The 19,126-nt window shown below is 36.9% G+C and overlaps 3 protein-coding genes across 3 annotated transcripts; 1 reads left to right on the top strand and 2 right to left on the bottom strand.

Moving 5' to 3' along the window:
- Positions 1–6,610: 6,610 nt before the first annotated feature.
- LOC138874805 (uncharacterized) lies at positions 6,611–9,444 on the bottom strand. Its single transcript, XM_070153590.1, has 7 exons — positions 9,366–9,444; positions 8,310–8,887; positions 8,176–8,206; positions 7,922–8,077; positions 7,598–7,726; positions 6,809–7,089; positions 6,611–6,724 (listed from the first exon to the last, which is right to left on the bottom strand). The coding sequence occupies exons 1-7, from the start codon at positions 9,442–9,444 to the stop codon at positions 6,611–6,613; spliced, it is 1,368 nt and encodes a 455-aa protein (XP_070009691.1).
- A 1,307-nt stretch (positions 9,445–10,751) lies between these two features.
- LOC104211507 (3-ketoacyl-CoA synthase 1) lies at positions 10,752–13,714 on the bottom strand. Its single transcript, XM_009760570.2, has 2 exons — positions 12,204–13,714; positions 10,752–11,558 (listed from the first exon to the last, which is right to left on the bottom strand). Exons 1-2 carry the CDS (start codon positions 13,376–13,378, stop codon positions 11,135–11,137), a joined length of 1,599 nt encoding a protein of 532 aa, XP_009758872.1. The 5' UTR covers positions 13,379–13,714; the 3' UTR covers positions 10,752–11,134.
- Positions 13,715–17,436: 3,722 nt separating this feature from the next.
- Positions 17,437–18,350, top strand: LOC138874804 (uncharacterized). The gene is made up of 2 exons (XM_070153589.1): positions 17,437–17,520; positions 17,613–18,350. Exons 1-2 carry the CDS (start codon positions 17,437–17,439, stop codon positions 18,348–18,350), a joined length of 822 nt encoding a protein of 273 aa, XP_070009690.1.
- Positions 18,351–19,126: the final 776 nt, after the last annotated feature.

Below are 19,126 nucleotides of genomic sequence, written 5' to 3'. Positions count from 1 at the left end.
TCTCTTGTTGGATCAACTGCTGATATTCGAGTTTTCTTGGTGGCACAGAAGAATTATAGGAGTACCTCTCGTGGGATGATTCGGTATCAGAGGTATATTGTATATTCGGACGGTGGAGTTAGGATCGGATATGGTGATTCGCGTGTTGTATGGATTTGGAGACTGGGAGTTCTCATAAATAGGTTAGGTCATGGTTATGGACCGCGTATATCGGTCTTGTGTGGTAACTATTGGAGGTTTGGAGACCCGAATGGATCCTTATTGCTTAGTATGCTAGATTTTGGTGTGATATTGGGTATGGACTGGTTGTCTCTGTGTCGTGTTATTCTGGGCTGTTGTGGTAGGATGGCGACATTAGCTATGCCGGGAATGCCACAGATTGAGTGGCAAGGTTCGACGGATTATGTTCCCAGTGGGGTGGTTTCATTTTTGAAGACCCAGCAGATGGTTGGGAAGGCTTGTCTTTCTTATTTGTCCTTCGTGATAGATGTCAGTGTAGAGACTTCTACCATTGATTTAGTTCCGGTGGTGAGAGATTTTCCGGATATGTTTCCTGCTGCCGGGCATGTTGACAGATAGGGTTGTTGATTTTGGTATTGATTTGGTGACGGGCACCGTATCATATGGCACCGGCGGAGTTAAAGGAGTTGAAGGAGCAGCTTCAGGGACTCCTTAATAAGGGGTTCATTGTTAAGCCAATATGGATGTGTGTTCTACATCGAGTCGGCTTGGTTTACTCCGAGTTGTATTGTTAAGGGATGTGTTGATTCGATTGTTATTGAGCTTATTAGTGATATGGGGTGATCTATGAGTTACCTTTCCGTGTTGCGAGGCGTTAGGATTTGTTGGTTATAGGCACATGTGTTGCGGTTTTATTGGGGTCTCTCAAAGGAATTCGAGTGGGAAGAGTATGGGGTATTGCTCGGTGGATAGCATATCGGTTGTGTCCTTTGGGTTTTTGTAATGTTATGTCAATTGCTTCGTCGTGGTTATGATGATTTATTTTGGTTCTAAACATCAAATTGCGTGTGGTTGTCGATTTTGAGCATAATAACTTGTGGTGTTTCTTGTGGACCAGTGTTTGGATAGGGTCGTGCATTGCAACGATTATGTGGAGGTATGACCCTTTGGGTTAGATTCGTGTATTCTGTTTCTACGATGTGTGATGGTTCTCACCATTGTGTGTGGTGGTACTGGTGAGCTTGCGGTACAACTCCCTAATTTGAGTCATTTTTCATGATTTGAGTACGTTAGATTGCACGAGTTGTGGCTTTAGATTGTATTGATGTGTCATGTCACCAGAGTAGTTGTGTAGGATTAGATGAGATCGTTGGGATCTAGAATGAATACAAACGGATTCAGTTTCAGTGTGTTGGAAGGATAATATCGATGTCCGGCTCAAAAATTTGCTATGGTCCTTGCCAAAGGAGAAGTGACTTCACAAATGGTTGATTTGAGGAATGGTTATGGCTTTCTACGTGTTTCATTTATCATTGGCAGTATACGAAAGTGGTGAAATGAGGCTTTATTTGATAAAAGGTTTATTGTAGATATTCGGTTGTTCTAAGCAACTGTTGTGATTAGAAGTTATCGCTACGAGAGTTTGAGCTATGTGGTATATCATGTAATTGCATATGAGGCTGCATGTATGGTTTGTTACAGCTTGTTCGGGTTTATTCAGAGTATATATGTGAGATTCTAATCTTGTAGATAATTTTAGAAGTGGAAATGTGGTTCTAAGTTTTATGGGCTAGGTTGGATTGTAAAATTTCAGTTACATTGTGTTATCGGACCTATATGAGATAGGGTGACGTGGGATCTCTCTCGGGTATATGCATGGTAAGGTTACACAGTGATTTGATGGTTTTTGGAAAAACTCTAGGCACATTCGAGGACGAACGTATGTTTAAGTGGGGGAGGCTGTAACGACCCGATCGGTCGTTTTGAGCTTTTGCACTTCGCTCATCGGTTCTCGAGCATGACTAACCTCGTGTGATATATTATGACTTATGTAAATTGTCGGTTTGGTTTTAGGGTAATCGGAATGGATCTGGAAGAACAATCCTCAATTTGAAGCTTAAAATTTGATAGTTTTGACCAAGTTTTGACTTTTTAGTATTCAATCTCGAATTTGGATTTTTATGATTTGATTAGCTCTGTTAGGTGATTTTGGACTTGGGAGCGCGTCCAGAATGTATTTTAGAGGTCCGTGGTAGATTTAGGCTTGAATTGGTGAAATTGAAATTTTGGCATTTTCCGGTTGGTAGCGAAGATTTTGATATATGGGTCGGAATGGAATTCCAGAAATTGAAGTAGGTCCGTTGTATCATTTGGGACGTGTGTGCAAAAATTTTAGGTCATTCGGGCGAGGTTTGATAGACCTTTTGATCGAAATCAGAATTCGGAAGTTTTTGGAGTTCTTAGGCTTGAATCTGTGGTTGATGTGATGTTTTGATGTTGATTTGAGAGTTCTGAAGGTTGGAATAAGTTTGAATGATGATATGGGATATGTTAGCATGTTTGGTTGAGGTCCCGAGGTCCTCGGGTGAGTTTCGGGTGGTTAACGAACCACTTGGTTTGGAAAGTTGCAGATTTTGCTGGTTTTTGTTGCAGGAGAATTTGTTCTTCGCGTTCGCGAAGATTGTCCTGCATTCGAGAAGAGGAGCTAGGTCTCGAGGAGAATATGTTCTTCGCCTTCGCGAGTCTGTGGTCGCATTCGCGTAGGTTTGATTTCCAGTGAATCGCGAACGCGTGAGAGGAGTCGCGTTCGCGTAGGGTAAAGTGGAGCAGCTGGGATCCCAGGGGTTTGTGCATCGCGTTCGCGTAGAAATGGTCGCGTTCGCGATAGCCTGGTCAGCGGAGGCTTCGCGTTCGCATGAAGGAAGTCACATTCGCGAAAGAGGAATAATTGGTCAAAGATTTTTTGTGTTTCGCGAACGCGAGGCTTTGACCGCGTTCGCGAAGAAGGAAAATAATCCCTAGGCAGAATGTTTAAAAGTGATTTTCGCGATTTTTGGTCTATTTCCTCCATTGTTGAGCAAGTTTGGAGCTTTTTGAGAAGAATTGAAGAGAGAATCAAAGGGAAACACTTGGAAGTAAGATTAATGGACTCAATACTCGATCCTATGTTAATTCTTACTTGTTTAAACATGAAATTAGTGAGATTTAAAGCCTAAGATTAAGGAGTTATGGCTTGAAATTGGAGACTTTGATTTGAGGATTTTAGGGGTCGTTTGTGGTCAGATTTTGATGTATTTAATATGTATGAACTCGTGGGAGGATAAAGATTTTATTGATGTGATTTTCATCAGATTCAGAGACGTGGGCCCGGGGGTCAAGTTTGGCCAATTTTGGGATTTTTGATGTAAATTAGTTATTTTTGAGTGGACTTTATTCCCTTAGCATATTTTGATGGTATAAATCTGTTTTGGGTTTGATTTGGAGCATTAGGAGGCCGAGTCGAGAGGCAAAGGCGTCGCGGGCTAGAGTTTGGACTGGATTGAGCTAAGTAATGGTTGTAAATGTTGTCCTCAGGGTATGAAACCCCAAATTTCACATTATTGTGCTACTTTGAGGTGTCGCACACGCTAGATGACGAGCGTGGGGCCGTGCACCATTGGGGATTGTGATTTGGTCCATCCCGTATGACTGTTAAGTCGCGTATTTGATTAAAATGTGTTTGATATCATTGTGCTTTGGAAATTATTACCATGTTTTGGGTTGAATGTCATATTTGGGCCCCCTATGGGATTTTTACTGTTATTCCTCACTGTTTTGACTTCACATTTGTACTCAACGATGCTATATTCTACCTTTTTTTATAACTCAGCCATATTTATTCCGTTTTGATATTTTAAATGATATTTTGGGTTGAGCATCATGTTTTACTGTTTGCTTGAGTGGCTTGAGAGATTTCTGACTGAGTGAGGCCAAGGGCTTGCGTTGTGAGGATACTATGGGATCGGGCTGCACGCCGTAGCAGGTTGTTACTGATTCATGATTATGAGGTCGAGGGCCTTATTTGTTACGCCACGAGGTGGATTGTTATGAGGCCAAGGGCCTGTTTGATAATGCCACGAGATGACTTGTTATAGCGCTTGGGCTATAGGAGCCCCTCCGGAGTCTACACACCCCTAGTGAGCGTGGGTACCCAGTATGAGATGTGATATTGCCCGAAGGGCTGTTGTTGTTTCATGTTGTTGCCCGAGGGGCCGTCTTTGATCCATGTTTTGTCGGAGGGGCTATTCTTGATTCATGTTTTTCCCGAGCGGATGATTACGAGTGATTGTAAGGTAGCCGGAGGGGATGGTTCTGTTGATATTTTGCCCGAGGGGCGGTGTATGGTACATGTTTTGTCCGAGGGGCTATTTACATTTCTATCATTTTTACTCACAGTTTTATCTCTCGTTTGAAACTATTGAAAGTTGTTTTAAAAGGTTTTACTAAAACTGAGCTTGATTTACAAAGTAAATAATTTTTGTACTGTTTTGGAAATGTACTGTATTTTCTGTAGCGTTATGATGTGGTTTACGTGTTTTCTTACTGCTCAGCTTTCATTTACTTCTATTACTTACTGAGTTGGCGTACTCACATTACTCCCTGCACCTTGTGTGCAGATTCAAGTATTTCTGAACCCGGTAGCGGGTGTTGATTGCTCAGTGGCAGAGTCATCGGAATTAGCAAGGTAGCTTCCCAACGTTCGCAACACTGCTCTTCTCCTTCTTGTCTTCCTTAGATTGGTTTTAGTATATTTCAGACTCTTCATTGTATTCAGACCTTAGTAGATGCTCGTGACCTGTGACACCCCGATGTTGGGCTGTGTATTTATTCTGCACTGTTCATTTAGACTTAAATTATGAGATATTTGATTAATTAAAGGCTTAAAATGACTTTTATTGAATAATGGTTAATTAGGGAATTGTGTCGGTTGGCCTAGTTTCACGATAGGCGCCATCACAACCTGGTCGGTTTTAGGGTCGTGACACTTCTTCTGTATATTTGAAAATGAATCAAAGTCGTCTTATTACATACTTAGGCTTCACTATTTATAGTGACCCGGAAAAATGAAAAAATACAATGGAATGGGGCCCTAACTCATAATCTGTACATTTGGGCTAAAATATAAATACAAAGAGTAAAAAGAGACTCAGCCCAAAGTATTAACCAGCATCTAATATATCTAATTTGCCTATTCTAATAGCCCCCTCAAGTTGGAGGGTGACAAAACCCCCAACTTGCGAGTGTGTATGTGATGAGCAGGACCAGGTAGAACCTTGGTAAGTATATCAGCAGTTTGAGAGGCACTAGGAGTGTGGACAAGAGAGATCAACCCATCTCCAAGTTTGGCACGTACAAAATGACAATTCGATTCTATGTGCTTCGTCTTCTCATGAAAGACAAAATTTTTGACAATATAAAGGGCAGCCTAACTATCACAAAATACAGGCACAGGAGTGGGAAGAAGTACACCAAAATCAGACAACAACCTGGACAGCCAAGTAACTTCAGCCACTGCCTTTACTCATAGATCTGTACTCGACTTCTATTGAGGAAAGAGAAACCACAGGTTGTTTCGTGGATTTCCAACCCACCAAACTACCCCCAAGGAAGATGCAGTGACTGACCTCCTACTGTCAAGGCAAGAGTCCCAGTCACTATCACAAAACACATGTAAAGACACAGTAGGATCATTGTTGTAAAAGATCCCAGAATGAGCTGAACCCTTGAGATATCTGAGAAGATGAAGATCAGCCTTCATGTGTGGGAGGCAAGACTATTGCATGAACTGACTCAAATGCTGGACTACAAAGCTGAGGTCAGGTCTTGTATGGGTCAAAAAATTTAGTTTGCCAATGAGACTTCTACACTCTTCAGGTTTAGGCAAAGGTTTACCTTCCTTGGCCTTCAACTTTACATTTAATTCAAGGGGACATGTGACAGAAGTACACTCAAGAGAGTAAAACTCATCTAAAAGGTCATGAATAAATTTCCATTGATGCAACAAAACCCCAGAAGAAGTATAGAAAACTTCAATACCAAGAAAGTAGTTAAGGAGACCCAAGCCCTTGATTTTGAACTGATCATGGAAAAAGCTCTTCAGAGCAGAAATTTCTGTCAAGTTAGTACTAGTTAGGATGATGTCATCCATATAAACAACCAATATAACCAAAGAAGCCCCAGAACCCTTAGTGAAGACAGAATAGTCATTGAGAGAATGCGTGTAGCCTCTAGAAGAAAGAGCTTGAGACAGCTTAGCATACTATTGTCTGGAAGATTGCCTCAACCCATAAAGGGATTTTTGGAACTTGCAGACCAAAGATGCAGAAGAAGAAGTGGAGGCAGGAATAGACAATCTAGGAGGAAGCTTCATGAAAACCTCTTCATTAATATCACCATGCAAGAAAGCATTATTCACATCAAACTGGAACAAAGACCAATGTTGCTTGATGTCCACAACAATTAAGGTCTTAATAGTGGACATTTTTACGACATGGGAGAATGTTTCATAAAAATCAACCCTTTCCACTTGAGTATCACCCCTAACTACCAACCTAACTTTGTACCTTTCTATACTACCATCAGCCTTATATTTCACTTTATAAACTCATTTTCACCCAATGGGCTTCTTGCCATGTGGCAACTCAACAATTTCCCAAGTCTCATTGGCTTCCAAAGCCGCAAATTCCTTCCTCATGGCATCGTGCCACTCAGGAATAGTGGCTGTCTAGGAATATGAATTTGGCTCTAAGATATGCAACTGACCAACAGAGGGGACTGAGATGGAATTAGAGGATAAGGATTGACAAACATAGTTATTGAGATAACTAGGAGGGTTATGTGGTATAGAGGATCGTCTCAAAGTAGGCAATGGAGAAGAAGAAATAGGAACAGAATGATCAGTAGGTGAAGAAATAGGAAGGGAAGAAACATGGGGAACATGAGGTGAAGTACTAGAAGCTGAAATGGGAGTTACAGATGAACTAGGATCAGAATGTAAAACAGGAGATGGAGTATCAATAGATGAAGAAGAAGCAGGTGAAGGGGGAATATAAAGTTGAAGGAAGAGGTGCAGAACAATCAGTATCAAAACTAGTAGAAAGAGGAGAAGAAAGAGTGCGAGAAGGCTGATTGGAAGCCTTGAAGAAAGGAAAAATGTGTTCTAAGAAAATGACATCCCTAGAGATGAAGCAGGTTTTGGAAGTGAGACTATAGAGTTTATAATCTTTTTTAGCAAAGGGATAAACCACAAATACATATGGGATAGATCTGGGAGAGAATCTATCCTTGTGCAACTTAGTTATAGTAGAGTAACACAAACAACCAAAAGTTTTAAGATAAGAGTAAGAGGGAATACAACCATATAACAACTCATAGGGACTTTTGTGATTAAGGAGAGGGGATAGAAACCAATTGATTAAGTAGGTTGCTGTTAGAAGGCAGTCTCCCCAGAATCTAATGGGAAGATAAGACTGAAATAATAGAGCTCTGGCAGTTTTAAGCAAATGTCTGTGCTTCCTTTCCACCACTTCATTCTGTTGAAGAGTGTGTGGGCAAGAAGTCTGATATTGAATTCCTTTTTCAGAAAAGAAAATAGAACCTGAAGCAGTAGAGCCCAATTCTAAGGCATTATCACTTCTGACAGCCTGAACTTTCAACCATGACAATGAAAGCCTTGAGTAAATTAAAAGCATTACTCTTGGCTCCCATAAGATGTGTCCAAGTGGCCCTTGAGAAATCATCAATAATGGTCAAGAAATATTTGGAACCATTATAGGTAGGTGTGTGATAAGGTCCCCAAGTATCTATGTGAATTAATTGGAATGGGTGAGTGGACTGTATATACTATTAGGGAAAGGCAGTCTTGTTTGCTTGGCTAATGGATAGATAGGACAGCTAAAGGATTATTTAAGAGAAAATGTACAATTTATAGCAGATATAGTTTTCAGTTTAGATAAAGGAATATGCCCAAGTCTGTAATGCCAAACAACTTTAGTGTTATTCATATTATCAATAGTTGATATGGTATTTACATATGAGCATTCATCAATTACACTAGCATGAACAAAAGAATTAGAAACTGAAACATTTTAAACAACAGGATGAGTAAGAGAAAAAAATTTGGGTTAGGAGAAATGACAGACTGAAACAACTTGTAGAGTCTATTGTCCAGCTTACCAAGTACCACTGGCTTCCTCACTGAAGGGCCCTATAAAGTACAAGCATCCTTGGTAAACTGTACAATGTCATCACAATAAGAAAGTAATTTGTGGACAGAAATGAGAATGCTGAAAACTAGGAACATAAAGTACATTGTGCAATATCACATCAGGCAATAAAGCCAATGATCCAATATTGGTAACCTTGACTTTATAACCATTTGAAAGAGAAACAAGGTATGGAACAAGTAAGGTTTGGACATTAAAGAGTAAATTTTTTGTTAAAGTAACATGGTCAGAAGCCCCAAAGTCTATGATCCACACTATACCATCCACTTTGGTCAACATAGATGCACCATAAGACACACCAGGAGGAATTAACTCACCAGCAAAATTGGCTGACCCCATTAGGTTTAAAGTAGATGGAGAAGGAGACAGATGTGATTGTTGAAGCAACATCATCAATTGAGAGTACTGATCCTTGGTAAGCCTAGGGATAGCAGACATATCTTCATATTGTGGAAGAGTACCATGCTCAGTAAAGATATCACCAGTCCTAGATTCAGGATGGTTGGTGAGCTCAACATGTGCAACAGTCTTTCTAAGGTTAGGAGTTTTAGTGAACTTGAAACTTGGGGGATAACCATGAAGTTTGTAGCATTTGACTATAGTATATCCAGGTTTCTTACAGTATTTGCATGTGACATTTGGTTTAGATGATTCAAACTTCACTTTAGAAGGATAACACTACCTAGAGACCCCAACACTAAAGGATGCAGAGGTAGAAGGAAACTGAGTTCCATCAGACACATTCCTCTAGTTCTCATCAGATAATAGAATGTTGTACACAGCCCCAACTGAAGGAAGTGGCTTCATCATTAGAATACTAATTTTGGTTGGACATATGTATCATTCAAACCCATTAAAGCCATCTATTCCTCATCTTCTGCAGACTTAGCCCCACAAGAACACACCCTAGTTCGACCAGCAGATATGGACGCTATTTTATCCCAAAACTGTTTGATTTTGTTGAAATATGAGGCTATGTCAAGAGACCCCTGGTAAATATGTTCTAACTCTTTCTTACGTTCAAAAACTCTAACACCATTAGCCTTACCATATCTCTCTTCTAACTCATTCCAAATTTCCCTAGCAAACTCTGAATACTCTACACTACGAGATATTTCCTTAGACAAGGAGTTTACTAACCAGGAGATGACAAGGTCATTACACCTCTGCCATTATCTGGCAAGAGGTGAAGAAGGTGAAGGCTTCTGGGAGTTTCCATTTATAAAATCTAGTTTGTTTCTAATTGAAAGTGCAACAAGAATATTGCGCCTCCAACTACCATATCCTGTTCCATCAAACGCATTGGAGACCAACGAGGTCCCCAAAATATCTGATGGATGCACATAGAGAGGATGACACGGATGAGTATAGTCATCCTCATGGAAGGTAGTGCGAAAAATAATAGGAGTTGAAGATGTATCAAGAGTTTCGTTGGTCATGTTATCAGATTCACAATCAATTATACATAGAACTTAGGTCATGCAAGCAGAAATACGAAGATGTAATGAAGGATGAAGTCGATGTTACCAATCTCTTTCGCAACCGGAAAGAGCTACGGCCTTCAACCAGAAAAGAACACCTCAATATCAGCCGCCATCATATAGCTTCGATACGAGCAAACCCTAATTTCAGTCGAAATCTTTGAAATCATCTTAAAGCAAAATTCACCGCTGTTATGCACTGGAGTAGATGGTTGAACACGATGTTGGAGAAAAAATCGAGCAGAAAACCACCACCGGACCACGAATATCAAAAAATTCAAATTCAGACGAAGTATATAGAAAAACAACGAGATAAGACGAGTGTCGGATCAATCGAATTCTCAGCATGAGATTTAGACGGATCTCAACTCCGATACCATGTTAACATGAAGAAAAGTGGAAGAGATGAGGAAGATTGAAGATTAGGCTTTACACCATGTTTTCTAAGAACAGAAGCTTCGAGAGCATTGCTTCTTTTGTATATCTGAAAATGAATCAAAGTCGTCTTATTACATACTTAGGCTTCACTATTTATAGTGACCCGGAAAAATGAAAAAATACAATAGAATGGGTCCCTAACTCATAATTTGTACATTTGGGCTAAACTATAAATACAAAGAGTAAAAAGAGACTCGGTCCAAAGTATTAACCAGCGTCTAATATATCTAATTTGCCTATTCTAACACTGAATTAAAGCTTTATAAATATTTCCTCCGCCGTTCAATTTTGATTTTGCACTCCCTTTAAGAAATAAATAAATGAAGTATATATTTTACAATTTTACCATAACAATGATAGCATTTTCAAAAGTCTTGAAAAATGATTTGGGGAGTAAGTAGTTATTTATAAGGGTAAAACAAGAGGAAAAATTTGTTTTTTCTTGATTTACTATAGTGGACAAGTAAAATTGAAAATGTAATTATAGTATAATGAATAAGTAAATTTGATCGGATGGAGTAGAATTATAGCATGACAGTCTGGAGTAATGGAAGTATAATTTCAACATGTTAAAGTGAGAAGATAATTAAAGAACAAAAGGAGAATGTGAAACGAACTCATAAATAGTAGTTGTATTTCTTGAACCATAATCAATGAGGCAAGCTGCCCACCTAACAGTTGAAACTAGACTTGCGTGAACAAGAATGATTCTTCTTTACTAACCACAATCAATTATGCCAGCACCCCACTTTTCACTAGCCAAATATTGACATATAATCTATGGCTCCATAGAGGCGGAGCTAGATCATTAGATATGGGTTCGGACGAAATCAGTAATTTTTGCTTAGACTATATATTCGTATTAAATTTTTTATTAAATATATATAAATATATAATCGCACACCCAATAGTTAATTAAGACGAGCTATGGGTTCGATATCAAATTCAAAACACATCAACTCAAATTCTGGCTCTGTCTTCTGTACGCTTCTATGTCTTGGCAAGGGCAACTTTCACAGGGTAACGTTGAATGCAGTCAGCCCAAGGGTTACCATTTCTATTGACTTCATTACAATCAATTTCTCTAAGTGATTTCCACACAGCACTGTTACATTTGAAACCAGAACCAAATGCTATTTGCCAAATTCTATCCCCTTTGCTCACTCTTCCTTTTGCTTCTGAATAGGCTAACTCATACCATAAAGAGCTGCTTGAAGTGTTCCCAAACCTGTGTAGTGTCATTCTTGATGGTTCCATGTGCCAATCACTTAGGTTTAGGTTGTTTTGTATTTCATCTAAAACTGCTCTCCCTCCTGCATGTATGCAGAAATGCTCAAATGCTAGCTTGAAATCTGGTATGTAGGGCTTCACTTTTGCTTTTAGCATCTTCCTCTTGACCAACGTTACGAAGAACCTGAATTAGACGCAAACCCAGAATTTAAAGTCAATAAATTTAGAATAAATATGAACTTGTTATGTATATATATCTTAAATAAAAAGGTCCAAGTTTACCGCTACACTATACGAAGATTTTAATTTTACTGTTTATTATACTTCGAACCCTAGTACCTTACTGTTAACAAATCATCTCGTATTTGTCTGACTTAAAGGAGCTCAAACGTAAACTAGGTGGATTTTACGTTTCAAAATACTTCGTGGAAAAAGTTTAAATTTATTCCTCTACTTTTTACTATAATTTCAAATTACCCTCCGTATATTTTAAGTTGGAGCTCGTTAGGGTTAAAGGCAAGGCTAGTGGTTCCTCGAGTTTGGGAGACTAGGAATTCTCCCTAAAGTGATTATATTCATTAAGCCATAGATAATATGGATATCCATAATATCCGTCAGTTAACCCATTTTTTATCTGTATGGAATCTGGGTCGGGTCGGATAATTTATCCATTTTTGTATTACGTGTTTTCGATTCGTCACATCTGACCCGACCCGACCGTTTGCCACCCCTAGGCAAGGGATATGAATGATTTTAAAGTATAACAGATAATATAAAAAAGTAAAAACTATACATCATTCTAGTTGAAAGCAATGAGTTGAATTCTGACCTGAATTGCTCCGAAAGCGGTAACACCAATGGGCCTAACGTGGTGATGTTTGTTTTTAGAGCATCCCCAGCTACTGCCATAAGTTCACGAGCCAATGACACACCTATCACTCCCTTGTCATCTTCTCTTTGGTACACACAATTGTAGCTATTGTCATCAGCTCCTTTATGGGTTCGAACCGTGTGGACCAGCTCGTACTTAGACCGGGTTCGATCTCTTGACTTGTTAGACAAAAGCATAGCTGCACCTCCCATACGAAATATACAATTGCATAGCAACATTGACCTATCATTTCCAAAATACCAATTTAATGTAATGTTCTCCATGCTAACAACAACTGCATATGTGTTTGGATTTGCTTTTAATAGATGTTTGGCTAAGTCAATTGAAATGAGACCAGCACTACAGCCCATGCCACCTAAGTTGTAACTCTTGATATCAGTTTTGAGCTTGTAATGGTTGACAATCATTGAGGAGAGAGATGGTGTTGGATTAAACAAGCTACAATTCACTATAAGAATTCCAATTTCCTCGGGCTTGACTTTGGTTTTGGCAAAAAGTTGGTCCAATGCACCGAACATGACTGCCTCGGCCTCCGCTCGTGCCTCTTTCATGCATAGGTTTGGTGGGTTGGATGTGATCCCTCTAGGAAAATAGGTTTCGTCACCTAAACCAGAACGTTCAGATATTCTTTTTTGAAAGACTATAGTCTCGTCAGTAAATGCGCCGTTCTCTTCTGTCATCTTCAAGAACGAATCCACGGACATTTTTCGCTCATCTTCAGGTTTGTAACAAGCAAAATCAACCAAATAAACCGGTCTAGGTTTCTTGACATAGTAAATACCTAAAAAGAAAAAGAGCACTATTAAACCGGCAAGACCGGTTGAAGTGTCAACAAGTAAAGTTGGACTTGTCCATATATCAGAAAACCGGTCTAATTTTAGACCGGTGAGCTGAATAAGAGTGAGGGTAACCATAGGCAAAACGGTAACGAGGAGAAGAAGAGAAGCAGGGTTGCATGAATAACCATACCCTAGCTTAACATATTTAAGCTTTACAGATTGTAAAAAATCAGGCAATTTTCGCCGAATTTTGATAACAACTGAGGATGAATCTTTGAAATCCATCTCTGCTGTTAGCCTCTCTTTTTCCATTTCTATACTTTCATTCGCCATTTTTGTACTAAGCTTCTTTAACGAAAGAGTTCAAGATTGTAGTAGAAGAAGAAGTCTACAAGAAGCTGAACTAATTAAACCTCCAAGAAGAAAAATAATTGTATGGAGTTGTCTTAATCAAAGGCAAAAGAAAGGGAACACGCTTTAAGTAGTAAGTTTTGGAAAGAAAACAAAAGGGAGATTAGCTTCTTTAAGGAAGAAGGAATGAGTAAGAAAGAATAGGAAATACCTACATATATAATGGATACAAGAAAGATATATAGATATATTATGTTACTTAGACAGCATGGTGTTAGTATGTAATTCAGTTTTCGTAAGGAGTGTGGGGTTAGGCATGAGTTGTTCCAAGTAAGGATAGATATATAGCTCAACTACCAAAAAGAAAGAGAATTAATGGAAATTATTGCCAAAAAATAGTTCCAAGTTGCTAACTAGCCAAAACTAATAATGGGGTATAGTACTAATGGTGTGGAACACGAGCGCCGCGGATCTACTGTGTTAGGTATGGGTACGCGTGAATTTAATATTTTTTGTTCAAATTCTATATTTATGTTTTAAAATTTTCTAAATATTTAAAAATATTTAATTATAAATTTAATTATTATTGTAATATTAATTTGAGGTTGCTATAAGAAATCATAAATTCAGCGTTTTTTTTCTAAGAACTATGATTATTTGTTGTTGTTGAGAAAAGAGTGGTGGTAATTGACCAAGAACAAAGTGAACATGTGGAAATTTGGGATTTCGTCCAAGCAATCATATTAGGACATATTCAAAATGTCCGCTATACTTTCTTTCTTTCATACTAGTTGGCAACTATTTGCACGTGGAAAATGACACTGTATAACCGCTATAAAAATAATAACTAAAAAAATGTATAAAATTTATATATTTTTTGTATATATATATTATGTATGTTATATACAAAAATTATATAAATTTTATACACTTTTTTTTATTATCGAATATAAATATTTTTTTGCGCGGGCTAAAAGTGATAATACCCCTTACGTATTCCCCGCATGCAATGAAGCAGCAAATTTTCATGACTCCGCCTCGTCCCCACTTCAGTTACACAATATATGCATGAATTTAACGTTTACGTATATCCTATCACTCTATCACATAATTTGTGTTTTTTTTAATGTAATTATTAATTTTAATTTTTATGAATAATTATTTGTGATTATCATTTACATAATTAACCAAATAGTAATAAAAGTTTTTTTACACGGTTATTTTACAAAATTAAACTCTATAAATCTTTAGATTCCAACCATATCAAACACGTTCGACGTTTTATATGTGAACTATATTCAATACCATTCAATTATATAACGAAACAATTTAAATTATATACATTAATAATAATTTTTTTTATACTATGGGTATAGTTTAACCTGTAATAGCAGGTAACTTATATTTTTATCAAATAATAATTCAATACTTTTTTAAAAAAATACCTTTAATTACGTTATAAATAATCAAATTGTATAAAAAAAAATTTACTATTTTTTTTAAAAATAGAAAGAGCAGAAGAGCCAAACCTGAAGAGGCCGGTGGATATAGGTGACTGACAATCAAGAAACTATTAAATGCTGAGAGTAGGTAAGAATATAGATGCCAAACCTATCCAAGAAAACCCCCTTAGGTCCTTACATTTTTTAAACAATTATATTGCATTAGAAATGAGAATTGCTGCTACTCCTGAAATATATATATATATATATATATATATATATATATATATATATATATATATAAGCATCCTTCAAACACTTGTACAAGTTTCCTTAATTAACCACCGCTACTTTTAAAGGAGTGTTAATCAATTCATTTTTAATTGAGCTTATTAAACACTCACTTCCCTTGTGATTTTCAATATTACGTTTACCTCTCTTATTTTGATCTTTTGTAAAATTTGTTTTAGCCTTTTGAATTTTTGTAAAAAATGATGAAATTATCCTTTTAAAGTTTTTAATGATTGATTAACTTACTGAATATCTTCTTTAAGTAATTTCTTTATAATAACCTAATTCTTTTTCCATCAATTACCATTAGATCTTATTATGTTTTATAATCCCAAAATGTTGCCAAATTCGGCCAGTTCGTCACTCCAAACATTTTTCTACCTCATGGAATTTCTCTCTGTTTTTAATTTATTCATTTATTTTTTTGAAAGTAATTTATAAAATTAAGTCATCAAAAGCACACGATATTAGAAAGGGATTTTGCAAAGAGTTCCAATAAACCATGTCTCATGTCGAGAGGAATGAAGTAAAATCCAATCATTTTATATTGTGATTGAAGATTATCATTGATTTCATTTGGGCCATCATCAACTTCAATGGCGTACTTTTGACAACAATGGTTAGGGATCTTATTTCGTAAACACATACAGTAATTGTATGTAGATCTCTTAGTGCAGGCTCAAGGGCCAAGCGGCTGAAGCAAGGGCTTTAGGCCCCTAAGCTTCTAAGGCCCCATTTTTTTAACTAATAGTAAAAATAGGTTAATTTATGACAATTATCTTACAAAATAGTTAATATTCATGGTAAAAAAGTATAAGTTTGATGGTGACTGATGATTAATTTATATTCTAATGTATTATTTTTTTCTTTCTCGCTAAAAATCTTGTATTTTAATTTTTCCTTCACCATCACTTAATTTTCTATTTTCTAAAAGACACGAGCGAAATGCATTGAAAAAATTAAAATTGCACTTCTCGTTCTTTCTCTAGTTCTCAAGCATTACAGCAAACAAATTAAAAATATTAAAATTTGATTTGATATAAAATTATCAACATTTAGAATCGAGTTTGATTATTCTAACTTGCTATTATATTTTTCTTCAAATTTGAAATTTATTTGTGTATCTTTATATGTAGTAGTGTATTGCTTTTCATTATTTTATCAGAATTTAAATATGTAACTATAAATATGAATCATGTTACTTAATATGATATTTTTTAAAGTACAAGGCCTCTTAATATTGGTTTAAAAAGGCTTCGTAATAAACTTTGGCTTTAGGCCCCCATTGTTCTTGAGCCGGCCCTGAGATCTCTGCCTTTATGCTTACTTTTGAAGTGTGTTCATATGTCTTGTTCATCCTAAAACTAAAATAAAATTGACAAGGAAAAATATACTTTCGAAGGGTAAATTGGTTAGATTATAATTATTTTGTATTAATAATAAATTAATTAAAATAATATTACAAGAGAATCAAAATAAGGGAGATAAGTATAATATTACAAATCACAAGGGAGATGAGTGTTACCAAGTCGAACCTGGAGCCTGGAGGGAGGTCTTAAAAATTATCTCTTCATTTTAAGTGATTTTTAAAGATTTAGCACACCTTCACTAAAAAAAAAAAGGAGTCAATTAATACATTAATTAAGCGGGTTATTTTAATTAATTCATAGAAAAATGTAAAAAAGTATTGAATTAGTTCTTAGAAATTTGTTCAATCATTTATTAAACAATGGTAATTTTGAAGAAAAAAATTAATACATTTTGATTTCTTAAATAAATCACTTGCTTCCTGCCAAATTTAAATAGCTAGAAAATCACTTTAACTTTGCATGACTATTAAGAGATACATTAAACATGTATTATTTATTATATTCAGGAGAATTTAAAGCTGCATTTTGTTGACTAGCAGCTGTGTAACAAGCTGATAGTTTACTGTAGTTAAGTTTAATTATAACATTAACTAGAGTTAGTTAGTTAATGAGTTTGTTAGTGGCGGTTAGTTGTTAGTTGTTAAATACTGTAGCTACCTGTACAGAATTCATTCATTCAGAAATGAAGAAACTTAGCTCTTTTCTTCTCTCATTTTCTCTCTGAATCTCTCTCTCCTCTCTAGCTTCAATTGATCTTCCATGGCTTCTATCATGGTATCAGAGCCATCGGTATAAGATCTAGTCGAACTAGCAAACTAATTCCTTCATTTAGGTTACTTCCATTTTGCACCTCAAATTGCAGAATTGTCTCAGAGTAATTCAGGATCGAAGCTACGGATTGCAAGTTGTGTTCTTCGAAGCTAATTTTCTGGTAACAATGGCGATTGAAGATGATCAAGTGAATGATTCTATTGTTCCTACTCGTACTGCCACAGCTACGACTTCAGAAAATGGCAATTTTGTGACCAGCTCCTCATTTCCTACCGTCGATCACAATCATCCTCTGTACCTACAGCCCACTAACATACCATTAGTTCTCTGATCTCTCTTCAGCTTACTGAATCTGATAAGTACACCTTGTGGAGTCGCGCAATGAGAATTAGCTTGTTAGGTAAAAGCAAGTTAGGATTTGTTGATGGTAGGTTTCCTAAGTCTACGTTTGAACCTGAACTTCATGATCTGTGGGAGAAAGTGAATGCTATTCTTGTGTCATGGATAATGAATGTTGTACGGCCGGGTTTGTTGAGCAGTGTCTTATATGCATCTAGTGCTCATAAAGTTTGGGAAGATTTAAAGGAAAGATTTGATAAAGTTAATGGCTCCAGAATTTTGTACCTACACAGAGAAGTTCACACCTTAACTCAAGGAGTTATGACTGTGACTGATTACTTTTCAAAACTAAGAGAACTTTGGGATGAATTTGATGCTCTTACGCCATGTCCAGGATGTCCTTGTCCTGAGTCAAAGATGTATGCTCAATATTTTGAGTATCAAAGACTACTTCAGTTCCTTACTGGACTAAATGAGTCCTACTCTCAGTCAAGGAGCCAGATTATGATGATGTCTCATCTACCTAGTATAAACAGAGCATACTCTATGCTGGTTGATCAGGAAAGTCAGAGAAATCTTGTTAATATGCCACAAGTAGCTCAAGTTTCTGAGGCCTTGGAGAATTTAGCTATGTATAGTAACAAAGGCACAAATAATACTGGAAGCTACAAAGAAAAGAGGAATCAAGTTCAATGTGAATATTGTCATTATAAGGGAGTCCAAGAAGAATGGTGCCAATAGTGGGCAGTATGCAAATCAGATGTATAGTACAGAGGTAAACTATGCAGACAGATGTAGTATGGGAAATAGTGTAGCTTCTAATGTGGTTCAACAAGGCAGAGTTGGAAATCAGTCTAATGCAAGTGTATTACAACCACAACCAGCAAATCAGTCTGCATTCTTTTAGCAAATGCCACTCTCTACTCCTGTTTTTACTCCTGAACAATATCAGCAAATAGTTCACTTGTTATCCAAAGGAAGCACAGAAGGATCAGAATCATCAAGCAAGTCAATTACTGCAGGTATTCTAAACAAAGTGAATGCATTTATGTCTCACTGTGTTAATAACAAGTGGATTGTTGACACTGGGGGCATCAAACCATATGACTTCTAGCCTTGAAATACTACATGACTATAAAGCACTCCCAAACACAGAAGAAAATAAAGTACAATTACCTACTGGTAGTGTGGCATCAGTATCACACACAGGAAATGCTTCTGTATTGAGCAATCATGAAATCTCAAATGTCTTGTATATCCCTGATTTTAAGTTCAACCTACTTTCAGTTTCAAGGCTTTCTAAGGAACTAAAATATATGGTTGGCTTCTTCCCTGATTTTTGTATCTTTCTGGACATCTTCAGTGATCATGTGAAGGAGATTGGTAGAGAAGAACATGGTTTATACATATTGCGTAGGAGTACCTCTATAACAAACTCATCTCGGTCAACAAATAAATGTGCCAACACAACAATTGAAGTTCTTGCTTCCAGTACTTCCTCTAGAACACATGTATCT

Source organism: Nicotiana sylvestris, chromosome 8 (assembly GCF_000393655.2).
Source record: "Nicotiana sylvestris chromosome 8, ASM39365v2, whole genome shotgun sequence".
Classification (NCBI taxonomy): domain Eukaryota; kingdom Viridiplantae; phylum Streptophyta; class Magnoliopsida; order Solanales; family Solanaceae; genus Nicotiana; species Nicotiana sylvestris.
The sequence above is the reverse complement of the archived record's forward strand: the minus strand, read 5'-3'. Positions and strand labels throughout refer to the sequence as shown.

Excerpts from the sequence above, each read along its gene's own strand:
- LOC138874805 (XM_070153590.1), bottom strand. The coding sequence starts at position 9,444 with ATGGAAACTCCCAGAAGCCTTCACCTTCTTCACCTCTTGCCAGATAAT. Across the intron at positions 8,888-9,365 it reads AATGACCTTGTCATCTCCTG|TGAAGTTTGAATCATCTAAA; the intron begins GTTAGTAAACTC and ends ATCCTTCTAAAG. Across the intron at positions 7,727-7,921 it reads AACTATATCTGCTATAAATT|GGCCACTTGGACACATCTTA; the intron begins GTACATTTTCTC and ends TGATTTCTCAAG.
- LOC104211507 (XM_009760570.2), bottom strand. The coding sequence starts at position 13,378 with ATGGCGAATGAAAGTATAGAAATGGAAAAAGAGAGGCTAACAGCAGAG. Across the intron at positions 11,559-12,203 it reads CCGCTTTCGGAGCAATTCAG|GTTCTTCGTAACGTTGGTCA; the intron begins GTCAGAATTCAA and ends CGTCTAATTCAG.
- LOC138874804 (XM_070153589.1), top strand. The coding sequence starts at position 17,437 with ATGGCGATTGAAGATGATCAAGTGAATGATTCTATTGTTCCTACTCGT. Across the intron at positions 17,521-17,612 it reads CTTCAGAAAATGGCAATTTT|CTTACTGAATCTGATAAGTA; the intron begins GTGACCAGCTCC and ends ATCTCTCTTCAG.